The 11,461-nt window shown below is 38.6% G+C and overlaps 3 protein-coding genes across 5 annotated transcripts; all 3 read left to right on the top strand.

Moving 5' to 3' along the window:
* Window positions 1-336: 336 nt before the first annotated feature.
* On the top strand, window positions 337-4,593 carry LOC110757798 (GDSL esterase/lipase At5g41890-like). Of its 2 annotated transcripts, XM_088253489.1 has the most exons (5): window positions 337-585; window positions 1,458-3,032; window positions 3,147-3,562; window positions 3,687-3,864; window positions 4,226-4,593. In XM_088253489.1, the coding sequence occupies exons 3-5, from the start codon at window positions 3,359-3,361 to the stop codon at window positions 4,495-4,497; spliced, it is 654 nt and encodes a 217-aa protein (XP_088109615.1). In that variant the 5' UTR covers window positions 337-585; window positions 1,458-3,032; window positions 3,147-3,358; the 3' UTR covers window positions 4,498-4,593. The 2 variants fall into 2 exon arrangements, with proteins under 2 accessions (XP_088109615.1, XP_088109614.1); XM_088253488.1 differs by having other exon boundaries at window positions 1,458-3,562.
* Window positions 4,594-7,489: 2,896 nt separating this feature from the next.
* LOC110757794 (beta-carotene isomerase D27, chloroplastic-like) lies at window positions 7,490-9,172 on the top strand. Of its 2 annotated transcripts, none has more exons than XM_021959521.2 (3): window positions 7,490-8,217; window positions 8,368-8,460; window positions 8,711-9,172. In XM_021959521.2, the coding sequence occupies exons 1-3, from the start codon at window positions 7,963-7,965 to the stop codon at window positions 8,861-8,863; spliced, it is 501 nt and encodes a 166-aa protein (XP_021815213.2). In that variant the 5' UTR covers window positions 7,490-7,962; the 3' UTR covers window positions 8,864-9,172. The 2 variants fall into 2 exon arrangements, with proteins under 2 accessions (XP_021815213.2, XP_088109746.1); XM_088253620.1 differs by having other exon boundaries at window positions 7,823-8,217; window positions 8,659-8,772.
* A 161-nt stretch (window positions 9,173-9,333) lies between these two features.
* Window positions 9,334-11,329, top strand: LOC148294545 (uncharacterized). The gene has a single exon (XM_088253619.1). The coding sequence runs from the start codon at window positions 9,766-9,768 to the stop codon at window positions 11,167-11,169; it is 1,404 nt and encodes a 467-aa protein (XP_088109745.1). The 5' UTR covers window positions 9,334-9,765; the 3' UTR covers window positions 11,170-11,329.
* The last annotated feature ends 132 nt before the right edge of the window (window positions 11,330-11,461 follow it).

Here is an 11,461-nt window from a genome sequence, read left to right as displayed (position 1 = left end):
ACCCCCAAAAAAGTACACACATATATATATGGCCATATAAACTAGTTTAATGTATGAAGTGGACAAAACTCAATAGCTATATGTAGTGATGTAATAATCCAAATCTTAATTAATTTGTAATTATTAATTTAATAGATGAAAAGACTATTATATCCTTAGAATATTTTATTTGGTTTAAAGTAGACTTTTTGACTGAGAAAGAAATTGGAAATTTTGATTGTAGCGAAGGAAATGCGATTAAAAATAGGTCAGGGGCAAAATGGTAATTATGTGAAATCAGAATTTTTTTAAAACCCTCCCTTTCTCTCTCCTCCCCTTCCTTCTTCCTCGCGCGTCAACCCCCCTCCCCCCCCCCGGGTCTGGTTTTCCCGACTGCCACCAAACCTCCACAGCCACCGCCACACCGCAACCCAGCCCACCGGACCGGACCGGATCGCACCGCCGCTCCTCCCTTTTCCCTTCCCGACCATCCCCCGCCGTTTGAACCGCTGGCTTTCGCCCGAAACAGCTCGGATTTGGCCGGTTTTGCTCCGAATTTCAAACCTCTCGATCTCTCTCCTCCGGCCACCAAATCAGTCGAGTAAGGTATGGATTTTCGACTATTTTCCATGCTCTAGCTGATGGTTGGGTAGGATTCGATGAATTTCTAGCCTAGGTGGGTTGATTTTGAATTCAAAGTTCTGCCGGTTTTGGGATCGCGATTCCGGCCACTTTTTGGCCCTAGTCCAAGAACAAAAGTGGTTCCAAATTAGGTGTTTTACCTAGGGTAGGAGTTTGGGCCGGCGGTTTGGAGAATTTCCGACAGCCGGAATTTTCTATACGCGTGGGCTGGCGGCGGGTGGGCCAGGTATTGGGGACCACTTTCAGTCCTAGAATGATCCTCGTGTCCTTACGAGCGCGTAAGAACTTACGGATTTCAATTCGGACAACGTTTGAACCCTGAACGGATCTCACCTATTGCGCGATTTCCGGGTTCAATATGTTTGGACCGATGGATCGTAGTCAGACTGAAATATGTTGATCTAGGTAATTCCAGGATCGTATAGGATTTGACGAATCATAAATCAGAGTTTCGGATACTCCGAAAATGCCAACCCTAGGGCTAGGGTTACGGAAATCGTTCGTCCATCCGATCGTGCGATTGTGAGCAATCCGACCATCTGATCGAGACCAAACTCTCGGGACATGTGTCCTAGGTATGTGGGAAACTCTAAGAACTTTCAGATCGGGATTTTGAGATCGTGGACCCCACGGGGTCCCGGGTTGACTTTTTGGGACTTTATCGCTTTTGAGTCTTGAGTTTCTTCTAAACCATTCCAAATGAGAGGAAAGCTATTGTGGGCATAGGAACAACTTAAAATTGTTGCACGCACTTTTAGGAGCCAGGGGTCAGGGTTTTAATTTAATATTATATTATTGATCAAATTTATTAATAAAATATTATAATGGTTATTCAGGCACCCAGGCACAAACTGACCCGCAGGAGGGACCTTCGAAAGGTCTAGCTAGGATAAACTTCATCGTACCAAGGATTCTGACATGCGAAAATCGTTGAATTCTATTACGTTTCAACGGTTCAGGCCTTGGAATACTAAAGCTGCAATTGCTTCGTGGAAAGATTACATGAAGGAGATTTATCGTCATGTGGATTCTGATTATACTGGTTCGTCGATGGTGGACCTTCTTAGATTTCATCGAAATCTCTATCAGCACTACATTCATGTTAATTGTCGCAAACGTGGAGGGGTTACTATTGGAGGGGTTACATTGAATCTGGTCTAAAAATCTAGGAAAGAAGCATCTAACAACAGCACCGACTTCTTCAATAGTAACCCCTTCAATTGTAACCCTGCCACGTTTGCGACAATTAACATGAATGTAGTGCTGATAGAGATTTCGATGAAATCTAAGAAGGTCCACCATCGACGAACCAGTATAATCAGAATCCACATGACGATAAATCTCCTTCATGTAATCTTTCCATGAAGCAATTGCAGCTTTAATATTCCAAGGCCTGAATCGTTGAAACGTAGCAGAATTCAACAGTTTTCGCATATCAGAATCCTTGATATGATGAAGTTTATCAAAGTACCGCATCCTACCCTCGGGAGTCTTCAAGAAAAGATGGTTCTTTACATAGCAAAAAACTCTCTCTCCTCCAAGTACTAGATGAGGGAATACCGAACTTCGACAACAAAGTGAGTATGCTTTCCAAAACAATCTGCAGGCCATGAAAATCCTTGGTTTTCTTCAACTCTTCCCTAGAGGGATCATGTTCAATCAACAATCCTTCCACATTGATTAGCTTGCAAGAACCACCAACAAGAATATAACTCTTGTTCAATGCACCATGATATAGACCAATTGAATGAAGGTATGAAATACCCTTAATCAATTGTCTGCAAACCAAAAAATAGGATACAAAATCAAAAATCAATCCTCACCTAATTTCATCAATCCAATATGGGCACAGGCAGCGCTCACCAACCATGACATTAACCTTGGCAGCATCATTTACAAAACCGGACCTTACATATTGCATCCAATCGCCTAAATTTAAATCATATTTCTCATAGCAAACTGCAGACCAATTCTCAAAGTTAACACAGACAGTCACAGCGGCCAAATTGCATAGCCCTAGAAAACATAGTATGTGAAACGAGTGAAGATAAACTGAAAATCTTCGCAGCTTCCAAACCTTGACCAATAAGAGCAAAAGTGGAGGTCCATCCTGCTGGAACAAAAGATCTCCACTGCAATAGTTATCCAAAACAGATCCAGAAAAACTATAACGATTGAGACATGCACCAATCACAGTGGAATGAGACTGTTTCTCATTGAAGTCATTTCTTATACTATCGAGAAATCTTTGCTGAACGTCCATTCTCTTGTCTTATGTGAAACGAGTGTAGTCATTATAATTGATACAGCATCTGGTGATCACCCATTTGATCCACACACGGAACTGGTGGAGTTCTGGTCTTGGTGGGATTCCTTAGTGAAGTCAAAATCAGCTGCCAACCTCAATATCTGTACGCTGGCATGTTTCAAATGATTGAGATTACAGTTTTATCTGCCAAACATTATATGTAAGTTGCTAACTTGCTAGTATATATGATGAACTCCATGCATGGACCTTTTGGCAGGCATGCAAAGTATTTCTGGTAGTGTAACAGGTGGAAAGAAGGATATCCAAGAAATGATGGATTTTTGTGCTGCTCATGGAATTCATCCAGTGATTGAAATAATTCCAGTTCAATATGCGAATGAAGCTATTGAGAGGCTACTAAAAAGTGATGTGAAATACCATGAAAGAGAAGAAGAATTTCTCTTGTTGATGTGTATTAATTAAGTTCACATGGATTGGATTGTTGGGACTCAAACCATCATCAAAGGCACAGGGAAGTTTTTTCCCCCATCAAAGGCTAGGCTAGGCCAGCCAGGCCATGACCAATTTCAAATATATCGATGTCTTGTAAATCTCACACAGACCTATTCAAAGATTATGTTACCTGCTAAAGCAGGCCATGCAAATTCTGCATCATCTATAATAATAACCCATGTGAATTCTGAACCTTAAAACTCTTCTTCAATATTGGCAACGGAGGCCCTTAAGATTTCTCTTTTTCTTTTTTTTTCTGCTATGGTTTATGTGCTCAACTGTTCTGTTTTTGAATGCCATGCAGGCCTGTTTTGCTTTCACTTCATTTGTGTTTGGAGACTCTTTGGTTGATGCAGGAAACAACGACTACATGTTCACTCTCTCAAAGGCAGACTCTCCTCCTTATGGCATTGATTTTAACCCTTCCGGTCTACACCCCACCGGTCGATTCACAAATGGTCGAACCATTTCAGACATTGTAGGTAAATGCACTGAACCATTTCAGACTTGGTGGATTTACACATTATTGGCTCTCAGCTAACTGCTAAATAGTCATCAGCTAATTCCTTCGGTCATTTAATGTTCAATGAAGCAACTCAATTATACCAACAGGACAAAAATTAACAAGAAAAATAGAGTCTAAGAATTCATCACAGTGCCTGAGTTTTAAATTGGGTCACAAGATTTTATTTATTTTATTTTTGTACTTGTTTATGTGTGACACATGATAATGCAGAAGCCATTAATACCATTTATGCCATGCATGAAGAGGATCTATTTATATATTTTTTCATAGGGCCCCAGAAGTTTATTAATTTTGCTTGTTTTTTAATTACTGTTCAGCAAGTGTTGTCTCTTTTCGGATGAGTTCAATAGGATTTGAGAATGCAAATGAGCCATGTTGTGGTGGGTACTTTCCACCATTTATTTGTTTCAAGAGCAGTGGTACAAACAGAAGCTCTGCGTTGTGTGCCGATCGATTGAAGTATGTGTTCTGGGATGCATATCATCCTACAGAAGCTGCAAATATGATCATAGCCAAGGGGTTACTTGATGGGGATGAAAGTGTTTGCTATCCCATTAACATCCGTGAGCTTTACAACTATAACTCCTAGTGTGACATATATTTATAGCCTACTTCAAATTGTTGAACCAAAATTGTAATGTAGGCAGGGAATGAATTGAACTAAAATGTTTATGTTTGATCATAATGTTAAGTCATTGAATGAATATCAAGAAGGGAAATTGATGGAATAATTTACAACAGATGATTGGTTCTTTAATGAGATCAAACTAAAACTAAAATAATAAAAAAACCGAAGAAATGAAGGCGGCCAGCTTTGCAGGACCAAACACAGATTTTAAGTTGCAGAAACACAGAAGATGGAAGAAGCATCATTCTTAAAACAGATTTCAGCCTTCAATTACAAAGGTGAACTCTGGCAATAGTTTCTGACACAGATATAAACTCCAAGGAGAAAAGAAAATTAATGTAAACAATTGGCTTCTCTTCTGTAACATCATCTTCCTCATTCAATTCCTTCGATCAATGAATATCAGAAAACCATTTCTTTGTAAGATATTAAAGGGGTTGACCATGCATGGCTCTTCCTCCATTACAATTTTATACTGTTTGCCACCTACCATCATCAACCACATAAATGAAACTAATAAGTCAAAATGCAGACCCTGCATGAGTTTTAATACTCAATCTGCAGACCTGTTGACCTGCTAGAGAACCTAGTAAGCTGAATGAGAATCCGAACCACAGTTCAAAAATGTACACTGAAGCTCTCCAAAGGCTAGTAAAAAAAGATGATTGAAAACTCCCTGAAATGAGACCATAAAAGAAAAGAAGATTTCCCTTCTTATAATGTACATATTAATATCATTATGAAACTGAAATTTTTTACATAAACTGTTGACACTAATAACAGGATTCATCACTGAAATATCATTATGTATTTAATCACCTGAGAAACCCTTGATCTAGTTTTCCTTATCTCACCAAAACAGACCCCTTAGGGTTAAAACATTAATGATTAGTGGCCTGGCCTCTCAACAAAGAGAGGAAACCTTTAATATAATTTCCGGAAAGTGAATAAAAGAACCGCCAATGCATAAAAAGGTCACCCTCACCCTTAATTAGCTTTGATCTATATAGCACTTGGAGAACGAGAAAAAGAAAGAGACAGGCATGTAACAATATTAGCCATGCGACTAGTGTTTAAGATCGTTGTATTTGTTTAAGTTTTAGTGGCTAAAGGTTTTCAATGGAAACTTAGTGGTGGGGTTTGCTGTATGAGTGTTGATTAATGTCTAATTCATTCAAATCCCATCTCTCATAAGGAATAATGATCCAGTGAAGACACTGTATATACCAAGGTGAAGCTGAGTTGTTAAATTTGCTATAAATAGAATATAAACAGGAGATTCAAGTACATTGCCAAACTACTAAGAAGCAAAAACATAAGTGAGAACTCTCTCTCTCTAACTCTCTCTTGATTCTTAGTATCTTTCGAGACTTTTCCTATAATTAAAACCTACATTTCTCTTATACCTTGCATTATGGAAATCTCCAGCACTTTATTTCATTCTGTGTCTGTTCAGCAACCAGACTATCTTTCTTCTTTTCCCCTAGCACTTTATGTGTTATTAACAAATATGACGGATTAAGATACCGGGAAATTATGTCATGATGTCCTACTATATTTCTTTTTCTTTTATATATACCCAAACACAAGGTGTTCTTTAGCTTTAATCAGTAGCACCTGGAAAACAAGAAAAAAGAGAGAGAGGCATGTATATAATATTAGCAATATGCAGGGGGAAAGACTTTTGTATTTGTTTATGTTTAGTGGCTGAAGGCTTTGATAACTGGTAGAAACACAAAACATGTCTAAGACAAGGTGAAGGTATACCAAGGTGAAATTGAGTTGGTTATCAAGTACATTGGCAAACTACTAAGAAGCACAAACATAAGTGAGCTCTCTCTCTCTTATGTGTGTGTTTTTTTTTATAGTTGAACAGTCAACAATGAGCTCTGAGAGTGCAAGTGATGAGAACTGCCTTGGATATGCAGCAAGGGATACATCCAGAGTTCTATCCCATTACAAATTTAGCCTCAATTTGCAACAATTTTTAGTTTTTTTATTCGAAATTGTTTTTCAAGGAAAGATGACGTGCTAAAGAACCTAGTAATGGAAATCTAAACCACAGTTTAAGTTTGAGAGGAAATGTACACTTTCAACACAGAAATCAATTATGTTGTTATATATGTACACTGTTTCCTTCCCAATGCTTTGAGATAATAATGAAAACCAAGATAAATTACTAGAGTTTATATTTTCTTTTCCTTGTTTATTTTTCTGGTTTTATGTGTAGGGGTTTAATAATTAATAAAACATTGACTTTTATTAAAATTGAAGGCAAATTGAAAGCTGTTGGGTATTATAACATGGCAATATTGGGTCCAGTATGCAGTTATGCAGGATATGGTCTTTGTTAACAATGCCCCCAATCAATAGGCGTTAGGAAAGTGGTATTTGCAGAAGGCTTAATAATGCAACCAATAGGCCTTGGGAAAGTATGGGTTCTAAACATATTTTTAATCTCATATTGGGCCTGAGACTGCTAATAATACAGATTATTTTTCCAAATATGATGAACTTGCAAAATATAAATGAAAGTAGATTCTGAAATTCTTATCTACCAATGTCTAAAGATTACAGTCAACATGCGTGGCATTTGCCTTAGCCTCAAATCCACCCCACCATGACTCAAAGCTTACTCAATGTCAACCTCACAGGCTCTCCAGAACCTCAGAAAACTGGGACCAACCATTCAGTTCTCAGTCAACATGTTTTTACTGAAACTACAAAGTTTGATAAGAATAAACCGATTAAAATAGATAATGGTGAACATGGATTCTCTCATAATTTCACAATTTAAAGGAACCAATGAATAGTAATGGAATGGATAGAGCCAGTAAATCTCTTCCAAGAAAGGCATGTGTGGTCATAATTATTTCTAAGCAAAACTCAACCAACCATATACCCTTTAGCTAGCATTTGGTAAGTTGTTCAGGTATGTTGTATGAACAAAACCATCCCCATTAAACTCCGTGTCATGCATTTTGTGTTGTTGCATTTGTATTTCTCAGCTCTTCACATATTAGAGAACATGTTATCCACCAATTCACCAACTCATTATCCACCACTATCTTAGTTTTATGTTTGTATTAGTTGTATCCATTATGTACCACTTTGCATTGTCTCTTAGTTTATTATTATCAATCTTGAATAAATACCTCCTATGTGGAGATGAATCAATCAAGCAAAATATCATTCAATCATCAAATCTTTCATCACATACATACTAAAGAAGACACCCAGCTGAGCATTTAAATCCCTTCTTCTTTTTTGTTTTCTTTGCACCAGAATTATAGTGATTGATTTCATGGTGGTTCTAAGCCTTCAACCTGTCCAATTTTCTACCCCTAAACACATGTTATTATGTAGACCGGGCAGTAGTGTCCCATCCGATGTGGGATTGCAGAGGCATCAGGAGAGCCAGCTCCCATGGGACAAAAGACCAAGTACAATGATGGGTTTTTTGAGAAGGGATTTATGACACTGTTTGCTCGCAAAATGAAGAAGTTTACAGCTCCAGTGAAGGCCAGGACTGAGACTAAGGAGAAGGCATGGTGGGAATATGACTATGAGAGCTTTGTGGATGTGTCTAAGAGAGTGATGCAGGGGAGGTCTAGAGTTCAGCAGCAGCAAGTGGTTCGAGAAGTGCTCTTGTCTATGCTGCCTCCAGGTGCGCCTGATCAGGTGGATAATAGTAGACCATTAATTCTCACTTCTCTAATGTTTACTTTGTTGGCAATTGGGTATAATTTTGTAGCACATGAAGGGATGGGGATTTGGTTTGTTCTGTTGTATGGATGAATTGAATAGTTATTTGACTTGTTATCTTTGCAGTTTAGGAAATTGTTTCCACCAACAAAGTGGGCAGCTGAATTCAATGCTGCATTAACAGTGCGTTTCTTCAGCTGGTTGGTTGGGCCTTCTGAGGTAATTATACTTTTACTCCTCTTAGCTAAAGCTAGATACAGTCTATACTGTATAGCATGAGTGGTGCTTTGTCACAAAATTAGAAATTGCTCATCTTTTCAACCTTTTAAAAGATTAATTTGGTTTTGGTCAATGTCAAATATCTGAAATTATTTGGTTTTTCAGTTGTGCAAGCTAAATATGATGTTTCATTTGCAGCTTCCTTTTGGACTTAATTGTTGTGATACACTAATTTATGGGCATCCACCAGGTTGTAGAAGTTGAGATAAATGGGGTGAAGCAAAGAAGTGGAGTCCATATAAAGAAATGCAGGTGGAATCTATATTTCATGATGTCCAAATTGAATATAATTTGTCAAGTTAACGTTGACTTTGACTCACGCCAACACAAACTAGACATTTAAAGCTTCAAGTCTTGGAATGGGAGCAAGAACTCACGACATATCATAGCTATATGTAAGAACGGGCAAATGCCCTATATGTGAAATGTTACTACTTCAATGGAGCTATACCTCCTCATACCAGGAACTACAACAATCCACCAAACAAATCAATCGTTCAAAAACCATATGTCAACCAGATTGTTGCTTTCACTTCTCATTGTCATTGTTGCTTTCTCCTCAAGCTTTCAGAATGTTGATTTTCTAGATTATTATTACTTTGTTATTTGCAATTGTGATCAGTCATCCAAGTTACAATTTCTGTGACTTTAAGAATTTATTAAAATAATTACGTACATCATACGATATTCCGTGAAGGTGGACTAATTTTATTATATTCTAATTAATCCCAGGGCTCTTGGCATTGATGATGTTTCCATAAAAATTACCCACTGTGGAGTTTATCATAATTTCTGGGAAGATGATGGCTTATCCTATGGTGAATATTGATAAGGATTTACTTTCCTATTTCTTGTGGGTTGAGTATCACTTTCCTGTTTCTAGTAGGTTTAGGCTGTTTCTAGAGGGTTTAGGATTACTTTCCTATTTCTAGAGGGTTTAGGATTACTTTCCTATTTCTAGAGGGTTGGATTACTTTCCTGTTTCGAAGCGGGTTAGGATTTGCTTGCTGTAGCTATATAGATTAGGTCATTATAAATACATGTTTTGTAATTGAGACTTTGATGTATTTTATCTGCCCTTGCATTATCTCTCTGTCTTCTTAACCCTAATCTCTCTTTCTCTTCTTCTAATTAATCTCTGTGTTCTGTCCGTCCGTCCAGTAATTCCTTCCCCTTTTTCTAGTTGCTATTTGCTATCATCATCATCTGGTATATTGATCAGAGCCTCCCTCCTATATATATATCATGGAGCGTCGGAATAATAATAAATCCACAGCTTCGGTGGCCTCCGCGGTCGAAGATGTTGAGGACAAGGTCTTGATGAGGATGGCTTCACGCCAAGATGAGCTCCATGACAAATTATCGGAAATCCAGGAAGCTCTAGCCATCATTACCTCCTCTCACCAAACCCAACTGACGATGGTGACGGAGGAGCTTCGGCTTCTACGCGCCAGTACTAGTACTAGTGCTAGACCCAGTCGTCCAAACCCCACGGGGGAGCATGCACCAATGACGGTAAATCAGGGGGAAGCTAGGTGTGTGTTTTTAGTGTTGTCTTCTTTCGAACGCCCATGCACTGATGCAATATATGAAGTAAAATTCAAACACGCATGTACAGGAGAAGTTGATGATGATTTGGGCAGAGAAGGAGTCACTCATGAACCCCCGCTTCTTCAACCTCTAGCCAAATTCTCGCATAATTATTTCCTTCAGAGTGCGAGGATCTCCTCCAAGTTATATCTACTTCAACAGGACGGTCTCGATAAACATTCTGGCTCCTCCTCCGCTAGATCATTCGGAGGATATGTTTTTGACATGGAGACTAGGTCATTAAGTCCATCCATTCCTCCTACCATATCTTCTAAGCCAGAAGCAACTGTTGTGTCTGCTTATGGCAAATTGTATTATCTGCCATCTCCATACATCCCAATATTTGCGTATCATCCAGGCTTTGAGAAATATGATCCCGATCATGAGCACTGGGAGTCAGTGCCTCCCGATCCACGCTTTGAGAAATATGATCCCGATCACGAGCATTGGGAGTCACTGCCTCCTTTTCCATTTTATAATGATGAGCTATACAATACGGAAATAACTGGTTATGCCGTTTGTTATGGTGTTATTTTGTTTTCGTTGGGCAACTTCACGCTCAAAAAATCCAAAGTCTTTGCTTTTCATGAGAGCAGAAAGGGAAAAGAATGGAATCAAGTGAAAGTTGACACTTCTACTTATGCTCCTTTTCGAGGGAGGGCTGTGGTTGTAGGCGAGACTATCTATGCCTTACATGCACTTTGGGAAAATATTATAGCATTCTCCTTTCGAATGGAAAAGGGTGATGACGGTGGTGTTGCATATTCACTAAGCAAACTCTTTCAATTGCACGAAGGCCTGAATATTGCAAGTCCACCGTTGCCATTTTATGAGCTTATAACAGAGTATTTGGTTCATTTGGGGAACCAAGACTTTGTTCATGTCATAACTGGTAGTTGCAAAGGACCTCGCCGTGTTCAATACTTTTGTATCACCACATTTCAAATTATTGTTGGAGAAGGAGGAACACATATGATCAAGACCTTGCATTCAACTGTTCGTTCTGTGGATATCAAGGGCCTTGATTGGTTCACGCTCCAGTTCTGCTTTACACCTTGAGTTGTCGTCGCGATTCTTGTGTTTTTATCAATAACATTACTTTGTAGGTTGAGATTCTATTACATTTTGTTTGTAACAAGAGTATGATCATGGAGGAATGGCTCCAACCAGAGGGAGCCTCTTCTACCCGAGTTATAATAGCATTACAGTTTAATGCATGTTTTGCCAGTAAATGAGCTCCCTTGGAATGAAAGAGACATTAGCATCCTCAAATTGTTGCAAATTCTTCTTGGCATCATCAATGAGAGATTCCCAGCTCACTTATTTATCACTGCACCTATTTTTTTTTTTT

The sequence above is a fragment of the Prunus avium genome, chromosome 5, assembly GCF_965620075.1.
Source record: "Prunus avium chromosome 5, drPruAviu1.hap1.1, whole genome shotgun sequence".
Classification (NCBI taxonomy): Eukaryota; Viridiplantae; Streptophyta; class Magnoliopsida; order Rosales; family Rosaceae; genus Prunus; species Prunus avium.
The sequence above is the reverse complement of the archived record's forward strand: the minus strand, read 5'-3'. Positions and strand labels throughout refer to the sequence as shown.

Excerpts from the sequence above, each read along its gene's own strand:
- LOC110757798 (XM_088253489.1), top strand. The coding sequence starts at position 3,359 with ATGGATTGGATTGTTGGGACTCAAACCATCATCAAAGGCACAGGGAAG. Across the intron at positions 3,563-3,686 it reads CATCTATAATAATAACCCAT|GCCTGTTTTGCTTTCACTTC; the intron begins GTGAATTCTGAA and ends AATGCCATGCAG. Across the intron at positions 3,865-4,225 it reads AACCATTTCAGACATTGTAG|CAAGTGTTGTCTCTTTTCGG; the intron begins GTAAATGCACTG and ends ATTACTGTTCAG.
- LOC110757794 (XM_021959521.2), top strand. The coding sequence starts at position 7,963 with ATGGGACAAAAGACCAAGTACAATGATGGGTTTTTTGAGAAGGGATTT. Across the intron at positions 8,218-8,367 it reads CTCCAGGTGCGCCTGATCAG|TTTAGGAAATTGTTTCCACC; the intron begins GTGGATAATAGT and ends TTATCTTTGCAG. Across the intron at positions 8,461-8,710 it reads GGTTGGTTGGGCCTTCTGAG|GTTGTAGAAGTTGAGATAAA; the intron begins GTAATTATACTT and ends GGCATCCACCAG.
- LOC148294545 (XM_088253619.1), top strand. The coding sequence starts at position 9,766 with ATGGAGCGTCGGAATAATAATAAATCCACAGCTTCGGTGGCCTCCGCG.